The 18,954-nt window shown below is 41.0% G+C and overlaps 2 protein-coding genes across 2 annotated transcripts; both read right to left on the bottom strand.

Annotated features, from left to right (window-relative positions):
- Positions 1-819: 819 nt before the first annotated feature.
- LOC306891635 (tripartite motif-containing protein 16-like) lies at positions 820-4,583 on the bottom strand. Its single transcript, XM_079452009.1, has 6 exons — positions 3,886-4,583; positions 3,720-3,815; positions 3,381-3,614; positions 2,874-3,027; positions 2,673-2,732; positions 820-1,955 (listed from the first exon to the last, which is right to left on the bottom strand). The coding sequence occupies exons 1-6, from the start codon at positions 4,474-4,476 to the stop codon at positions 1,438-1,440; spliced, it is 1,653 nt and encodes a 550-aa protein (XP_079308135.1). The 5' UTR covers positions 4,477-4,583; the 3' UTR covers positions 820-1,437.
- A 725-nt stretch (positions 4,584-5,308) lies between these two features.
- On the bottom strand, positions 5,309-18,461 carry LOC306892520 (uncharacterized protein). Its single transcript, XM_079453647.1, has 13 exons — positions 17,822-18,461; positions 17,590-17,685; positions 17,158-17,391; positions 16,836-16,989; positions 16,664-16,723; positions 10,712-10,993; positions 10,501-10,610; positions 8,692-9,360; positions 8,526-8,621; positions 8,187-8,420; positions 7,679-7,832; positions 7,477-7,536; positions 5,309-6,758 (listed from the first exon to the last, which is right to left on the bottom strand). Exons 1-13 carry the CDS (start codon positions 18,410-18,412, stop codon positions 6,238-6,240), a joined length of 3,261 nt encoding a protein of 1,086 aa, XP_079309773.1. The 5' UTR covers positions 18,413-18,461; the 3' UTR covers positions 5,309-6,237.
- Positions 18,462-18,954: the final 493 nt, after the last annotated feature.

The raw sequence follows: 18,954 nt of genomic DNA, 5'->3' as shown, positions 1-18,954 counted from the left end.
AAAATATCATTTCAGGTTAACGCTTCAAAAATTAAGATAATCTGCAAGTTTAATTTAAGTTGAATGATCTTCTTTTTGTAGAGTCCTTTAACTTTGAAACACAGTACGGTGGGATTCCTCTTTCAGGGAGTAAGATGTTGTTCACATAGACATTACAAGTAATACTCTTTAAAGGAGGTAAGTGGGATTCATTCATAAAAGCAGGTGTTTAGATTTACCAAAAGACCTTAAAATCCCTCAGTTTGTAGTTCACTGGACTAAAAGGTTTCTTTGAGAATTGCGTGGGCTTATGGGTCATAAAGACCCTTTAGAGTCTTAAAACTCTGCTATACCAATGATGCTATGAAAACCCATTTGGCCTGGACCTCAGATGCTGATGAAGGTGACTGAGATAAAAATGAAAAATCATGGAAACTCACCCAGGTTTACATGAACAATAAAATACAAAAAACAGACATCCAAAGAATTGGTAAAGTTATAACAATGAAGCAAGAGCTAGTGAAACGATGGTTCAAGAACGTAATAATATTGTTTAATAATCACGTTAAATGATTGAAATATATCATAAAGCAAATATAGAATTTAATTTAGTTGCTGTAAGATATTGTGCTGCATTGTAAATGACTTGTTTTATGCACATTTATTATTGTTAGAATTGACTCTTACGGTTAAGATTAAACCCTTCAATAAACAAATATGGATTTGCTCAAGAGGTGTCACTGTGTGAAATATTTCCAGTTATTTTCCCTGCTAGTCCATATGTGTATTGCAAGTATGATCTTTCAAAGGTTAAGGTAATAAAAGACAAATTCCCTGGTTCATATTTTAAGTCGGGCATATAGACATTTTTTATTGACTAAATATGTAATTTTTTATAAGCAATAGAAATTATTTTGGTGTATGAGACCCATGCGTATGCAAAAAGGACTTAAATAGCTTTTGTAAACAAAGGGTAAACTTGTATATTAATCTGCATATTGAATTTTAAGAAGTTGGTTTCATTCTGACCAATTTTAAATATCACTGATAAATTAAATGAAAATTATTGCTTGTAACCAAGCCTTAATGTAACCCAGGTAAATATAAAGCACACTTTGTTGACATGTTTTGATAAAGACATCTGGTCCAGTGTATTACATTTGTGCTAGAAAGTGATCAAGAAAAAGTGAAATATTGTCTTAAGACACTCAGAATAATAAAGAAAATATCTGTTGGTTTAATTATCTATTATTTGTCCTTAACTGTCTTTCTTAACATATTGTAACATTCAACAATGTGGATGACAGACTGTACACATTAAACTTTTTATTTTTCTTCTTAAAAGGTATAATCTATGTTTGACACATATCATTACACACGATGCATGATTAACATTGACTTTATTAATATTTTAAATCACACTTATGTATTTAAATAAAAATGTAAACCATTATATTGTCATATGAGCTTCACTGTAGAGCTCTCATCTAACCAGAATCCAGGATAGAGAGGTTGAGTGAATGTGGTGTGGACTCTGTGTATGAGGGTCATTGTGTCAGAGACGCTGTAGAAGGACAGAAATCCTGCAGTGTGATCCACATACACTCCTATTCTAGAAGAACTGGACACTGCTGGGAGTTCAGTCTCTGTGTTATTGTGCCAGAATAAACATTCAGAGGGAGAACACTCCAAACTCCAGGACTGATCATTCCATCCAAATATACACTCATAACCTTGTCCCTTCCTGCTGATGCTCTTATATGACACTGATATATCCCCCCTCCCACTCCACTCAACCTCCCAGTAACAGCGTCCACACACACTCTCTCTACACAACACCTGACGATAATGATCAAATCTGTCTGGATGATCAGGATACTGCTGCTCTGTGTCAGTGTATGTAGCCGCTCTGTTCCCCTCAGACAGACAGAGATTCTTATGTGCTGTGTTTGGATCCAGAGAGAACATACGAGAATCTGAGTAATATAAAATACATCATATTTTAAAGTTTGTATGTATGTTTAAATTTATGTTTATTTTTATTCATGTTTACTACTCTGTTTGCCTATACGTGAAAAGGTTATCTCATATAAGCAATATGATATTATTTATTAATTTAAAGCTGTAAAGTAATTCATGCAACTAACATTGACCTAATATGACTTTACAAATATGTATCTGTGTGATTTCTAAAGACAAAGTTAATCGCATACAACAATAAATCAACTCTAATAATATTTAATAATTTATATAGTTAAAAAGCTAAAATATTAGATATTTAAAACCAAACTCTACTTTATTTATACCAGACAACTTTCTCAGACCTTCACTCGTAGTATGCTATGGTTTCGTTTGCTGAAACATTTTACAAATATTTCAAATATTTTTTTAAAATAACATGTTTTATGCCGGTTTCACAGAGAAGGTTTAAGACTATTTTAGTCCTGGACGAAAATGCTAATTTGAGCTGTTTTACCAGAACATAATTTGCAAAAGACATGTTAATATACATCAGTATCATTGATATGTCTCAAGATGCCCATAAGTAATGTTTTACTATTTAAAAAAAGAAGCTTTCATATACAAATCTACATCTACAACCTAAAGTCCTGGTTTAAGATAAACCCTGTCTGTGAAACCGGGCCATAGTGTTTTATATTATGTTAATATGTAATTGAGAAAACGTGTCTTACATTGTAAGAACTCCATCCTGGTATTGGGTTCATTGGTAGAAATAATGTCAATGTACGAAACTAGAGAAAGAAAGTGACATAAAATTGTGATTCTCATGTAAAACAATAAATAAGTTAAATAAATAAGTTTGATTATTATCTTTAATAATTTATTATACTGTACATTTCCTGTTTTAAATTCTGTATGTTGGTGTTCTTTACCTTTGCCAGATATATTGTCAGTCTCTTCTTTACAGAAATCCTCCACCTTTTCTTGTAGTATGGAAACAGATTTCCTCACATCATCAAACAAGAGAAGAGAACTGAAAGTGATGTTGTCTGTAGATCCAGATGATTCAGAGAGAGACTGAAAACTCTACATACAGAATAAAATTGAATGTTATGGACATTGACTGGTTACCAGACCCGAATTTTGACTCCCTGTCAGATTATGACTCTTCAATTGAGGCTGATAGTTCATTATCTAATCCTGTAACATATTGAGGAATGAAGGGAATAATAATCCAATAAACAGTTATTTTTAGAACTCAATACAATACAAATATGAAAAGATTAACAACTAAATAATAGAAGAACTAAGTAATATAAGTCAATTATTTCAAAGCCACCAGTACAAAAGCATCTAAAAATTAATAGAAAAATTTAAGGGTTTGAAACAGTTCATAAAGGCACTTTTCATTAATAAAATACACGACATTATTGATTTACCTGGAGGAAACTGATGTGATCTTCTGTGTGTGAAAGCTGCTCCATCTCATCATGTCTCCTCCTCAGATGATCAATCTCCTGCTCCAGTTCCTTCAAGAGTCCTTCAGCTCGACTCACTGCAGTCTTTTCCTGATCTCTGATCAGCTGTTTCACCTCAGAGCGTCTTCTCTCAATGGAGCGGATCAGTTCAGTAAAGATCCTCTCAGTGTCGTCCACTGCTGTCTGTGCAGAACGCTGTTACCACACACACACAGACACACAATCATTAGAATCAAACTGAAACTGAGTGTGAAACAGCAGCAGCATTTATGCATTTAAGCATTTATTCTCAAAACTCACTTTGTGTGTCTTCACAGCCTCTCTGAGATCCTGAAGTTCCTTCTCTTTCTCCTGGATTCTCTGATGGGATTTTCTCTGGTTGTCCTCCAATAGTTTCTGTTGAACAGATAAAAACAGATCAGTCTGCTGTTTGCTTTCTCTATATATTCATTTTATTTGTTCAGACCTGTTTCTCTCTCCTCTCTACTACAGCTGCTACAGTGTCATGATTTCTATGTTCATCCATCGTACACAGATAACAAACGTATTGATGGTCAGTGCGACAGTAGATTTCCAGCTGTTTATCATGTTGAGAGCAGATCATCTCCTGAAGTCTTCCAGTGGCTTCAGTTACTTTGTGTCGCTTTCCAGAGTGAAGTTCCTCATGACGTTCAAAGTGAATTTGACAGTAAGAGTTCAGACACACCAGACATGACTTGACAGCTTTTTGTTTTCTCCCAGTACAGACGTCACACTCCACATCTTCAGGTCCAGCATAACTGGGAGCAGGTCCATCAGAATGACGTTTTGTTTTCTTCAGTTTCTCCACCATCTCAGCAAGAATGACGTTCTTTCCTAAAGCAGGTCTTGGTGTGAAGGTCTGTCTGCACTGTGGGCAGCTATAAACTCTCTTCTGATCCTCCTGATTCCAGCAGTCTGTAATACAGCTCATACAAAAACTGTGTCCACAGTTAATAGACACTGGATCCTTCAGTAGATCCAGACAGATCGAACAGCTGAACTGATCCTCAAACACTGAAATACTGGCTTCTGCCATTTCACCGACTGCACAAATACAAAAACAGTTTTGGTTTCTCTTTCCACCTTCATATTTCCTGGTTCTGTGTTTGAGAATCGTGTGCAAAAAGCTTTAGTGCATGTTCACATACTGATTGTCCACCAGGTGTCAGTATCACAAACAGAAAAGTTAACCTCATATTTTATTGTTAACTATTTAACATGTGTTAAATGATGTGTTTAACTTAACGTGTACTCTTTTGTTTCAAAAACGTTGATAAAAATATATATTGTGTTATTATTTGTATGAGCACTTGCACTTACCAGAAGCAACACAATAACAAGGCTTGATGCGGATCAATATAAAATGGTTTCAAGAAAAAATATAATTTCAGGTTAACACTTTAAAAATTAAGATAATCTGCAAGTTTAATTTAAGTTGAATGTTCTTCTTTTTGTAGAGTCCTTTAACTTTGAAACACAGTACGGTGGGATTCCTCTTTCAGGGAGTAAGATGTTGTTCACATAGATATTACAAGTAATACTCTTTAAAGGAGGTAAGTGGGATTCATTCATAAAAGCAGGTGTTTAGATTTACCAAAAGACCTTAAAATCCCTCAGTTTGTAGTTCACTGGACTAAAATGGTTTCTTTGAGAATTGCGTGGGCTTATGGGTCATAAAGACCCTATAGAGTCTTAAAACTCTGCTATACCAATGATGCTGTGAAAACCAATTTGGCCTGGACCTCAGATGCTGATGAAGAATCATGGAAACTCACCCAGGTTTACATGAACAATAAAATACAAAAACCAGACATCCAAAGATTTAGTAAAGTTATAACAATGAAGCAAGAGCTAGTCAAACGATGTTTCACAGAACGTAATAATATTGTTTAATAATCACGTTAAAAGATTGAAATATATCATAAAGCAAATATAGAATTTAATTTAGTTGCTGTAAGATATTGTGCTGCATTGTAAATGACTTGTTTTATGCACATTTATTATTGTTAGAATTGACTCTTACTGTTATGATTAAACCCTTAATAAACAAAAATTGATTTGCTCAAGAGGTGTCACTGTGTGAAATGTTTCCAGTTATTTTCCCTGCTAGTCCATATGTGTATTGCAAGTATGATCTTTCAAAGGTTATGATAATAAAAGACAAATTCCCTGGTTCATATTTAAAGTCGGGCATATAGACATTTTGTATTGACTAAATGTGTAATTGTTTTAATCAGCAATACAAATTATTTTGGTGTATGAGACCCATGCGAATGCAAAAAGGACTTAAATAGCTTTTGTAAACAAAGTGTAAACTAGTATATTAATCTGCATATTGAATTTTAAGAAGTTGGTTTCATTCTGACCAATTTTAATATCACTGATAAATTAAATTAATCTTATCGCTTGTAACCAAGCCTTAATGTAACCCAGGTAAATATAAAGCACACTTTGTTGACATGTTTTGATAAAGACATCTGGTCCAGTGTATTACATTTGTGCTAGAAAGTGATCAAGAAAAAGTGAAATATAGTCTTAAGTAAACACTTAGAATAATAATGAAAATATCTGTTGGTTTAATTATCCGTTATTTGTCCTTAACTGTCTTTCTTAGCATATTGTAACATTCAACAATGTGGATGACAGACTGTACACATTAAACTTTTCCTTCTTCTTCTTAAAAGGTATAATATATGTTTGACACATATCATTACACACGATGCATGATTAACATTGACTATATTAATATTTTAAATCACACTTATGTATTTAAATAAAAATGTAAACCATTATATTGTCATATGAGATTCACTGTAGAGCTCTTATTTAACCAAAACCCAGGATAGAGAGGTTGAGTGAATGTGGTGTGGACTCTGTGTATGAGGGTCATTGTGTCAGAGACGCTGTAGAAGGACAGAATTCCTGCACTGTGATCCACATACACTCCTATTCTAGAAGAACTGGGCACTGCTGGGAGTTCAGTCTGTGTGCTATTGTGCCAGAATAAACATTTAGAGGGAGAACACTCCAAACTCCAGGACTGATCATTACTTCCAAATATACACTCAAATGTTTCTCCCTTTCTGCTGATGCTCTTATATGACACTGATATATTCACCCAGTCTCCACTCCACTCAACCTCCCAGTAACAGCGTCCACACACACTCTCTCTACACAACACCTGACGATAATGATCAAATCTGTCTGGATGATCAGGATACTGCTGCTCTGTGTCAGTGTATGTAGCCGCTCTGTTCCCCTCAGACAGACAGAGATTCTTATGTGCTGTGTTTGGATCCAGAGAGAACATACGGGAATCTGAGTAATATAAAATACATCATATTTTAAAGTTTGTATGTATGTTTAAATTCATGTTTATTTTTATTCATATTTACAACTCTGTTGGCCTATACGTGAAAAAGTTATCTCATATAAGCAATATGAGATTATTTATTCATTTAAAGCTGTAAAGTAATTCATGGAACTAACATTGACCTAATATGACTTTACAAATATATTTCTGCGTGATTTCTAAAGACAAAGTTAATCGCATACAACAATAAATCAACTCTAATATTATTTAATAATTTATATAGTTTAAAAGTTAAAATATTAGATATTTAAAACCAAACTCTACTTTATTTATACCAAACAACTTTCTCAGACCTTCACTCGTAGTATGCTATGGTTTCGTTTGCTGAAACATTTTACAAATATTTCAAATATTTTTTTAAAATAACATGTTTTATGCCCGGTTTCACAGAGAAGGTTTAAGACTATTTTAGTCCTGGACGAAAATGCTAATTTGAGCTGTTTTACCAGAACATAATTTGCAAAAGACATGTTAATATACATCAGTATCATTGATATGTCTCAAGATGCCGATAAGTAATGTTTTACTATTTAAAAAAAGAAGCTTTCATATACAAATCTACATCTACAACCTAAAGTCCTGGTTTAAGATAAACCCTGTCTGTGAAACCAGACCATAATGTATTATTTTATGTTGATATGTAATTGAGAAAACGTGTCTTACTTTGTAAGAACTCCATCCTGGTATTGGGTTCATTGGTAGAAATAATGTCAATGTACGAAACTAGAGAAAGAAAGTGACATAAAATGGTGATTCTCATGTAAAACAATAAATAAGTTAAATAAATAAGTTAGATTTTTATGTTTACTAATTTATTAATGCTGTGCATTTCCTGTTTTAAATTCTGTATGTTGGTGTTCTTTACCTTTGCCAGATATATTGTCAGTCTCTTCTTTACAGAAATTCTCGACCTTTTCTTGTAGTATGGAAACAGATTTCCTCACATCATCAAACAAGAGACGAGAACTGAAAGTGATGTTGTCTGTAGATCCAGATGATTCAGAGAGAGACTGAAAACCCTACATACAGAATCAAACAGAATGTTATGGACATTGACTGGTTACCAGACCAGGATTTTGACTCCCTGTCAGATTATGACTCTTCAATTGAGGCTGATAGTTCATTATCTAATCCTGTAACATACTGGGGAATGAAGGGAATAATAATCCAATAAACAATTCTTTTTTTAGAACTCAATACAATACAAATATGAAAAGATTAACACCTAATAATAGAAGAACTAAGTAATATAAGTCAATTATTTCAAAGCCACCAGTACAAAAGCATCTAAAAATTAATAGAAAAATTAAAGGGTTTGAAACAGTTCATAAATGCACTTTTCATTAATAAAATACACGACATTATTGATTTACCTGGAGGAAACTGATGTGATCTTCTGTGTGTGAAAGCTGCTCCATCTCATCATGTCTCCTCCTCAGATGATCGATCTCCTGCTCCAGTTCCTTCAAGAGTCCTTCAGCTCGACTCACTGCAGTCTTTTCCTGATCTCTGATCAGCTGTTTCACCTCAGAGCGTCTTCTCTCAATGGAGCGGATCAGTTCAGTAAAGATCCTCTCAGTGTCGTCCACTGCTGTCTGTGCAGAACGCTGTTACCACACACACACAGACACACAATCATTAGAATCAAACTGAAACTGAGTGTGAAACAGCAGCAGCATTTATGCATTTAAGCATTTATTCTCAAAACTCACTTTGTGTGTCTTCACAGCCTCTCTGAGATCCTGAAGTTCCTTCTCTTTCTCCTGGATTCTCTGATGGGATTTTCTCTGGTTGTCCTCCAATAGTTTCTGTTGAACAGATAAAAACAGATCACTCTGCTGTTTGCTTTCTCTATATATTCATTTTATTTGTTCAGACCTGTTTCTCTCTCCTCTCTACTACAGCTGCTACAGTGTCATGATTTCTATGTTCATCCATCGTACACAGATAACAAACGCATTGATGGTCAGTGCGACAGTAGATTTCCAGCTGTTTATCATGTTGAGAGCAGATCATCTCCTGAAGTCTTCCAGTGGCTTCAGTTACTTTGTGTCGCTTTCCAGAGTGAAGTTCCTCATGACGTTCAAAGTGAATTTGACAGTAAGAGTTCAGACACACCAGACAGGACTTGACAGCTTTGTGTTTTCTCCCAGTACAGACGTCACACTCCACATCTTCAGGTCCAGCATAACTGGGAGCAGCTTGATCAGAATGAAGTTTTGTTTTCTTCAGTTTCTCCACCATCTCAGCAAGAATCACATTCTTTCCTAAAGCAGGTCTTGGATTGAAGGTCTGTCTGCACTGTGGGCAGCTATAAACTCTCTTCTGATCCTCCTGATTCCAGCAGTCTGTAATACAGCTCTTACAAAAACTGTGTCCACAGTTAATAGTCACTGGATCCTTCAGTAGATCCAGACAGATCGAACAGTTGAACTGATCCTGAACCCATGAAATACTGGCTTCTGCCATTTCACCGACTGCACAAATACAAAAACAGTTTTGGTTTCTCTTTCCACCTTCATATTTCCTGGTTCTGTGTTTGAGAATCGTGTGCAAAAGGGTTTAGTGCATGTTCACATACTGATTGTCCACCAGGTGTCAGTATCACAAACAGAAAAGTTAACCTCAGATTTTATTGTTAACTATTTAACATGTGTTAAATGATGTGTTAAACTTAACGTGTACTCTTTTGTTTCAAAAACATTGAAAAAAAATATGTATTGTGTTATTGTTTGTATGAGCACTTGCACTTACCAGAAGCAACACAATAACCAGGCTTGATGCGGATCAATATAAAATGGTTTCAAGAAAAAATATAATTTCTGGTTAACGCTTCAAAAATTAAGATAATCTGCAAGTTTAATTTAAATTGAATGATCTTCTTTTTGTAGAGTCCTTTAACTTTGCAACACACTTCGGTGGGATTCCAAACGATGGTTCAAAGAACATAATAATATTGTTTCAATAATCAAGTTAAAAGATTGAAATATATCATAAAGCAAATATAGAATTTAATTTAGTTTATATTTTTTTCAAAATATATAAATAGTTTAGCTGATACTTATGTTAAAAGCTCTATTCTGATGTTTTTTTCTCCAACAACTCATGAAAAATCTTTAGCCGGATGACCGACTGATAAACACCAAACGTGGTAATTACTCCACCATCTGTATCCATATTAATCCAAGCCATTTTGTAAAAATCCTTTTGAACTGCTTAAAAGCATCAGACTCATTGTGAATAACTGCACCAGAAAAGCATTGTTCTTTGAATGCAATTTTCATCACCCATCCACTACACCAAGTGAGAGCTCATAAGAACAAAACAAAGGGAAAACACAGGACGGTTAAATTGGGATCAACAGTTACAGGCATGCATTAAAAGTGAGATATTTCCACGTTCATTATACATTAACCATGATGTTATCTAACATTTACATTTAGCAGTCGCTTTTATCCAAAGCGACTTACATTGTGTTATCCTATACATTTGTATATGGGATCGGACCCATGACCTTGGCGTTGTTAATGCCATGCTCTTACCACTGAGCTACAAGAAAGCTTCAACCAAAAGTTTCACTGCTGATCCATGTACATACATTTTTTCAGACGTTCTCACAAGAAACAACTACCAACAGAATAGGTCTTAAGTGTGTATCATTTATATTGTTAAGTCATGCAGTTTTACTGTAGAGCTCTCATCTAACCCAAACCCAGGATAGAGAGGATGAGTGAATGTGGTGTGGACTCTGTGTATGAGGGTCATTGTGTCAGAGACGCTGTAGAAGGACAGAATTCCTGCAGTGTGATCCACATACACTCCTATTCTAGAAGAACTGGGAGTTCAGTGTATATGTGATTGTGCCAAAATGAACATTCAGTGGAAGAGCACAACAAACTCCAGGACTGATCATTACATCCAAATCTACACTCATCTGTTTCTCCCTTTCTGTTGATGCTATTATATGTTAGTGATACATCCACCCTCCCACTCCACTCGACTTCCCAGTAACAGTGTCCACACACACTCTCTCTACACAACACATGGGACCAGTGATCAAATCTGTCCGGACGATCAGGATACTGCTGCTCTGTGTCAGTGTATGTAGCCGCTCCGTTCGCCTCAGACAGACAGAGATTCTTATGTGCTGTGTTTGGATCCAAAGAGAAGAGACTGGAATCTGAGGAATATAAAATAAACATTTTAGTGTAATGAAGTAGTTTGTCATATTGACATATAATCATTCATGTTTCTACAAGTTTTGTTTAAGTAGAGAGAGAAGTCAGGCTAATGTATATACTGTACAGGACCTGTATGATACAAGATAACAGGCTAACGTTTAAATCTCATATGTGCAATAGGTGTTATGTGGATAGAGAAAACCCAAAAGCGAATCACAGTCAATAAAGTCTTTAATGGGAAAACAAGGGAATCTCCCGCAGTGGTAGACAAAACAGAAAGCCTCCCGTAGAATAATCAACAGAAAGCACCCGGAACAGCGTCCGTAGATGGGGGAAGAAAGAACCACTGAAAACTTAGTCCCTCGGGAGATGACGCAGCGGGTGGTCAGCGGAACCCCGAAACGGCAATGGCAAAAAACAGCCGTAGCACTAAGCAGACATGGAGAACACAGGTTAGAGCAAAATAGCAATATCTGCAACACTACCGTACCCGGGATGACAGGAGAGCTAGGGCAGAGTAACTCCTTTCATTGGAGAAAAACAAACGATCTGACAAAGAGATAGAGAAAGGAGAGGAAAGAAGTAGCCAGTGTAATTACCGGGAAGAGAGTACAGGTGCGCGGAATCAGGCGGAAGGCAGGGGGAAACAAGAGACAGCTGGAAGAGAGTGTGTGATGAGTGCGTGCGTTAAGTAGGTGTGTGTGTAAAATACCGAGTGTGATCAGGAGAGGGAGGCACAGGAAAAGGAGAAAGACTAGATCATAACAGACTCCCCCCTCAACGAGCGCCACCCGGCGCTCCCGAGGAGGAGGACTGACGAGAGCGGAGGAAATCATCGACAAGCGAGCGGTCCAGGACGTCCCGAGAAGGAATCCAACTTCTCTCCTCAGGACCATACCCCTCCCAGTCCACCAAATACTGGCAACCGCGACCTCGACGGCGAACGTCCAGTAGCTTGCGAACCCTGTAGACAGGGGCGCCCTCGACTAAGACAGGGGGGTGAGACGGACGCGGAGGGGCGGATACTACGGGCTTAACGCAGGAGACGTGAAAGACGGGATGGACGCGACGGAGAGTAAGGGGCAATCTTAGTTTGACTGAGACAGGACTGACGACCTTGGTGACACGAAAGGGACCGATAAACCGAGGGGCTAACTTTCGTGAAACGGACTGAAGGGGGAGATTCTGGGTGGAAAGCCACACCTTTTGGCCACAACGGTAGCGGGGGCTCTTAACGCGACGCCTATTAGCGGTGACGCACATCTGCGTCCTTGAGCGGCTAAGCGCTGATCTCACCCTACTCCAGGTACGCTTGCAACGTCGGATAAACGCCTGAACAGACGGAACGGTCGAGTCCGAATCTTGAGCGGTAAAAAGGGGTGGTTGGTACCCAAGGCAGCATTGAAAGGGAGAGAGACCAGTGGCCGAGGAGGGAAGGGAATTGTGGGCGTATTCCGCCCAGGGAAGCTGCTCGGACCAAGACGCGGGATTCCGAAAAGCGAGGCTGCGCAGTATGCGACCGACACTCTGATTAGCGCGTTCGGCCTGACCATTGGTCTGAGGGTGAAACCCGGACGAGAGACTGGCAGAGGCACCGATAAGACGGCAAAACTCCCTCCAAAACTGGGAGGCGAATTGGGGACCCCTGTCAGAAACTGCATCCGAGGGGAGACCATGTAGTTTGAAGACGTGATCCACCATTATCTGAGCCGTCTCTTTGGCGGAAGGGAGTTTCGAAAGCGGAATGAAATGTGCCGCCTTAGAGAAGCGATCGACGACCGTCAATATAACTGTATTGCCGGCCGACGACGGCAGACCCGTTATAAAATCGAGAGCTATGTGTGACCAGGGACGTGACGGAACGGGCAGAGGTCTAAGAAGGCCAGCCGGGGAGGTATGACCAGACTTAGTTTGGGCGCAAACGGCGCAGGCGGCAATAAAGCGACGAATGTCCCTCTCGCGGGAGGGCCACCAGAAGCGCTGGCGAACCGAGGCGAGGGTGCCCCTAACGCCGGGATGGGCTGCCAACTTGGAGGAGTGTCCCCACTGGAGGACGGCTCGACGAGCGGATACTGGAACAAAAAGCAAATTCTTAGGGCAGCATCGTGGAATGATGGAATGAGCGAGCGCGTGTCTTACCAGCCTCTCTATTCCCCAAACAGTCGCCCCAACCACACGTGCAGGGGGTATTATAGCCTCCTGGGTCGAGGGGATCGCCGAGGAATCAAAGAGACGGGAAAGCGCGTCGGGCTTAACATTCTTAGACCCCGGTCGAAAGGAAATGGTAAATTCGAACCGAGCAAAGAATAGCGCCCACCGAGCCTGTCGCGCGTTCAGACGCTTGGCGGAACGAATGTATTCAAGGTTACGGTGGTCGGTCCAAACAATAAACGGAACCGACGCACCCTCCAACCAGTGCCGCCACTCTCCTAAAGCCAGACGGACGGCGAGCAATTCACGGTCGCCGACATCGTAGTTCCGCTCGGGGGGTGAGAGACGGTGCGAGAAGTAAGCGCATGGGTGAACCTTGCCATCAGAGGCTGAGCGCTGGGAAAGAATAGCCCCAACGCCCACCTCTGAGGCATCGACCTCGACAATGAATTGCCTTGAACTGTCGGGAGTGGCTAAGATGGGCGCCGTAGTAAACCGCGACTTAAGGATGTCAAAAGCCCTCTGAGCGGAGTCGGACCAAACGAAATAAGACTTGGGCGAGGTAAGAGCGGTTAACGGAGCGGCCACCTGACCAAACCCTCGAATAAACCGGCGATAAAAATTCGCAAAGCCAAGAAAACGCTGGAGAGCCGTGCGAGAGTCAGGCACGGGCCAATTAGTGACCGCTTGGACCTTAGCGGGGTCCATACTAATCCCCTCCGCCGAGATAACGAACCCGAGAAAGGTTACCGAATGCGCATGAAACGAACATTTCTCCGCTTTAACGAAGAGACGATTCTCCAAAAGACGCTGGAGGACGCGTCGCACATGCTGAATGTGCACCTGGAGAGAGGGTGAAAAAATCAGAATGTCGTCCAAGTAAACAAAAACAAATATGTTGAGCATATCGCGCAGAACGTCGTTTACGAGAGCCTGAAAAACAGCGGGAGCGTTAACAAGCCCAAAAGGAAGGACCCGGTATTCGAAATGCCCGAGGGGCGTATTGAAGGCGGTCTTCCACTCGTCCCCCTCCTTTATGCGTACCAAATGGTAGGCGTTACGCAGGTCTAGCTTTGTGAAAACCTTGCTCCCTGTAAGATCTCAAAGGCCGATGACATAAGTGGCAAAGGATATCGATTCTTGACAGTTATGTCATTAAGCCCCCTATAATCAATACAGGGACGCAGAGATCCATCCTTCTTTTTCACAAAGAAGAAGCCTGCCCCAGCAGGAGAGGAGGAGGGAACAATCGTGCCAGCCTCGAGGGCTTCGGAGAGGTAATTCTCGAGAGCCTCTCGCTCCGGAATAGACAAGGAGAAAAGCCTCCCGCGGGGTGGCGCAGCCCCAGGTAAAAGGTCGATACTGCAGTCATAAGGACGGTGAGGAGGAAGCGAAGTGGCCCGGGAACGACTGAAAACCGCCCGCAGATCGTGATACAACTCCGGGACTCCGGTCAAATCACCAGGCTCCTCCTGAAACACAGAGACAGAAGAGACAGGGGGAATAGCAGATACTAAACACTTTACATGACACGACAGGTTCCATGATAAGATTGTGCCCTTAAGCCAGTTTATCTGGGGATTGTGCTGAACTAACCAGGGAAAACCTAAAACAATGGGGGTAAAAGGGGAATGAAAAATTAAAAAGGAAATGGTCTCACGGTGATTCCCAGAGACCGTGAGGGAAAGGGGAATAGTCTCTCGGCACACATTGGGAAGGGGACTACCATCTAGGGCAAAAAGAGGAGTGGCCTCCCTAAGATCGATAAGGGGGATACCCTGTTCGAGAGCCCATGCCTCGTCGATGAAATTCCCTTCGGCCCCAGAGTCAATCATAGCACTGGTAGAAACAGTAGAACCCGACCAGTGCAGGTGAACCGGAATGGTAGTACAGGACTTAAGCGGAGGGACCAGAGAAGTAGTGCTCACCAGTTTTCCTCCTACAACCGGCGAACGTTGGCTTTTAACGGACACGTTGAGACGAAATGCTTATCGTAGCCACAATAAAGACACAAACGGTTACTCATCCTCCGTTCTCGTTCCTTGGCAGAAATGCGTAAGCCCCCCAGCTGCATGGGTTCGGGGGCAGCATCGGCGACTGAGGCTGAGCGATCGAAGGATGATGATGAGGAACGGGGTGGAGAATAATGAGCAGCCTCAGAGTTCCTGACACGCCGGCGCAGATCAAAGCGCTTCTCTATGCGGCTGGCGAGATCAATGAGCGGATCAAGACGGCTAGGAATCTCCCTGGCCAGAATCTCATCCTTCACGTCCGCGTTGAGTCCCTCTAGGAAACGCGCAACCAGCGCAGGCTCATTCCAGCCGCAAGTGGTTGCTAAGGTGCGGAACTCAATAGAAAAATCGGCAACAGAGCTCCCTCCCTGGCGAAGAGCTGAGAGTAAGCGAGAGGCCTCCACGCCGTGCGCAGAGCGGTCAAATACACGAATCATCTCCTCCTTGAATCGGGAAAATTGGGACATGAAGTCCGCCTCCGCCTCCCAGTTGGCCGCACCCCACTGACGAGCCCGTCCGGCGAGAAGTGAGATCACATAGGCGACTCGGGCACGGTCCCTAGCGTAGGTAGAGGGTTGAAGAGAAAAAATGACCTCACACTGTGTCAAAAACGAGCGGCATTGAGTGGGCTCACCCGAATAGCACGGTGGATTATTAATCCGGGGCTCTGGAGAATCGATCGGCCTGGGAGTGGAGGACGACTCGTGACGCAGGCGAAGAAACTGCGTGGAAAGTTCGGACATCTGCTCCACCAGGGACTCTACGACACGTCTCGTGGTTGTCAGCTCCTCTTCATGCTTGCCCAGCAGAGCTCCCTGACGTTCCATCGCAACCTGGTAAGGATTCTCGTTCGCTGGGTCCATCATGGTCAGATCGTACTGTTATGTGGATAGAGAAAACCCAAAAGCGAATCACAGTCAATAAAGTCTTTAATGGGAAAACAAGGGAATCTCCCGCAGTGGTAGACAAAACAGAAAGCCTCCCGTAGAATAATCAACAGAAAGCACCCGGAACAGCGTCCGTAGATGGGGGAAGAAAGAACCACTGAAAACTTAGTCCCTCGGGAGATGACGCAGCGGGTGGTCAGCGGAACCCCGAAACGGCAATGGCAAAAAACAGCCGTAGCACTAAGCAGACATGGAGAACACAGGTTAGAGCAAAATAGCAATATCTGCAACACTACCGTACCCGGGATGACAGGAGAGCTAGGGCAGAGTAACTCCTTTCATTGGAGAAAAACAAACGATCTGACAAAGAGATAGAGAAAGGAGAGGAAAGAAGTAGCCAGTGTAATTACCGGGAAGAGAGTACAGGTGCGCGGAATCAGACGGAAGGCAGGGGGAAACAAGAGACAGCTGGAAGAGAGTGTGTGATGAGTGCGTGCGTTAAGTAGGTGTGTGTGTAAAATACCGAGTGTGATCAGGAGAGGGAGGCACAGGAAAAGGAGAAAGACTAGATCATAACAATAGGAGAATGATGTCGGTTCAAGATACAGTAATGTCTTACATTGTAGGAGCTCCGTCCTGGTTTTAGGTCCACCGGTGGGAATAATTTCAATGTATGCAACTAAAGATAAATAAAGTGACACAACTAATGTAAATCTCATGAATCCCAATTTTTCTAATATATTCTACTGTATTAGGACTCATTTCTGTGTCTCGGTCCTATGTTTTTTTACCTTTGTCAGATAATTTTTCAATTTCCTCTTTACAGAAATCTTCCATCTCTTCTTTCAGCTGAGAGACAGATTTTCCAACATCATCAAAAGAGAGGAAAGAACTGAAGATGATGTTTTCTGTAGATCCATTTGAGGCAGATAAAGACTGGAAATTCTACACGAACAGAATATGACAAAACCTTTATTACCTCCACATCAAATAACCCACCACAAACCTACAAAACACTACAATCTGATGTGTGCTTGTTCATTTTAATACTTCTAGCGGATGTGTTTATTGTAAAGTATGTCGTAGTGTATGTACACGACATTGTTGATTTACCTGAAGGAAACTGATGTGATGTTCTGTGTGTGAAAGCTGCTCCATCTCATCATGTCTCCTCCTCAGATCATCAATCTCCTGCTCCAGTTCCTTCAAGAGTCCTTCAGCTCGACTCACAGCAGTCTTTTCCTGATCTCTGATCAGCTGTTTCACCTCAGAGCGTCTTCTCTCAATGGAGCGGATCAGTTCAGTAAAGATCCTCTCAGTGTCGTCCACTGCTGTCTGTGCAGAGCGCTGTTACCACACACACACAGACACACATGCGAACGCGCACACGCACACAGACACACACACACGCGCACACACACACACACACACACAGACACACATGCGAACGTGCACAAACACAGACGCAAATACACACATACCATTAGAATCAGAGCCTGAGTGTGAAACAGCAACAGCATTTATGTTTCTCTTCTCAAAACTCACCTTATGTGTCTTCAAAGCCTCTCTGAGATCCTGAAGCTCCTTCTCTTTCTCCTGGTATCTCTGATGGGATTTTCTCTGGTTGTCCCCTAATAGTCTCTGTTGAACAGATAAATAACAAATAACTCGGCTGTTCGGATAGAGTTTTCATATTACTGCTCCTTTTAAGTATCATACTATTTTATTTTCTCTATGCAGTCTTCAATTCTCTGTTTTGTATTTTATTTGTTCAGACCTGTTTCTCGGTTCTCTCTGCTGCAGCTGAAACTGTGTCGTGATTTTTATGCTCATCCATCGTACACAGATAACAAATACATGTCTGGTCAGTGCGACAGAAAACCTCCAGCAGTCTGTGGTGTTGCGAGCAGATAATTTCCTGAAGTCTTCCAGTGGCTTCAGTTACTTTGTGTCTTTTTCCCGATTGAAGTTCCTCATGACGTTCAAAGTGAGTTTGACAGTAAGAGTTCAGACACACCAGACAGGACTTGACAGCTTTGTGTTTTCTCCCAGTACAGACGTCACACTCCACATCTTCAGGTCCAGCATAACTGGGAGCAGGTCCATCAGAATGAAGTTTTGTTTTGTTCAGTTTCTCCACCATCTCAGCAAGAATCACATTCTTTCCTAAAGCAGGTCTTGGAGTGAAGGTCTGTCTGCACTGAGGGCAGCTATAAACTCTCTTCTGATCCTCCTGATTCCAGCAGTCTGTAATACAGCTCATACAAAAACTGTGTCCACAGTTAATAGTCACTGGATCCTTCAGTAGATCCAGACAGATCGAACAGCTGAACTGATCCTGAACCCATGAAATACTGGCTTCTGCCATTTCACCGACTGCACAAATACAAAAACAGCCTTGGTTTTATATTTCCTGGTTCTGTGTTTGAGAAACGTGTGCAAAAGGGTTTAGTGCATGTTCACATACTAATTGTCCGCCAGGTGTCAGTATCACAAACAGAAAAGTTAACCTCAGATTGTATTGTTATAATGCGTTTAATGAAACTCACCCAGCAAATGCAGCACCATGCCAAAGTCTGTTAAATGAAAGTGATGCAACTCGGCGGCTATCTCCCTCTTGGTAAGAGCGCCTCCAGGCAGCTATTTTGCATTGCATTTCTTCCAATATATTGCAATGGCAGTGGCGCACCTTGTTGATATTATCTTTAGACGCGCACACCGCACGTTTACTTCCATAACAGCAATCGCAAGCTTTAGATAACGTTTAGATATATTTTATAAACTCTGATGTGCAAAACAAAATAGTTTACTGGCATGTTGATGAAACAGCTGTGAGCTGCCAATGTAAATCATTGCATTGATTCAATACACCAGAAATGTGCACAAGTTGATTTTTTCTTAAAGATAATA

The sequence above is a fragment of the Barbatula barbatula genome (assembly GCF_947034865.1).
Source record: "Barbatula barbatula genome assembly, chromosome: 3".
NCBI lineage: Eukaryota > Metazoa > Chordata > Actinopteri > Cypriniformes > Nemacheilidae > Barbatula > Barbatula barbatula.
This window is presented reverse-complemented; position numbering and strand designations above follow the sequence as displayed.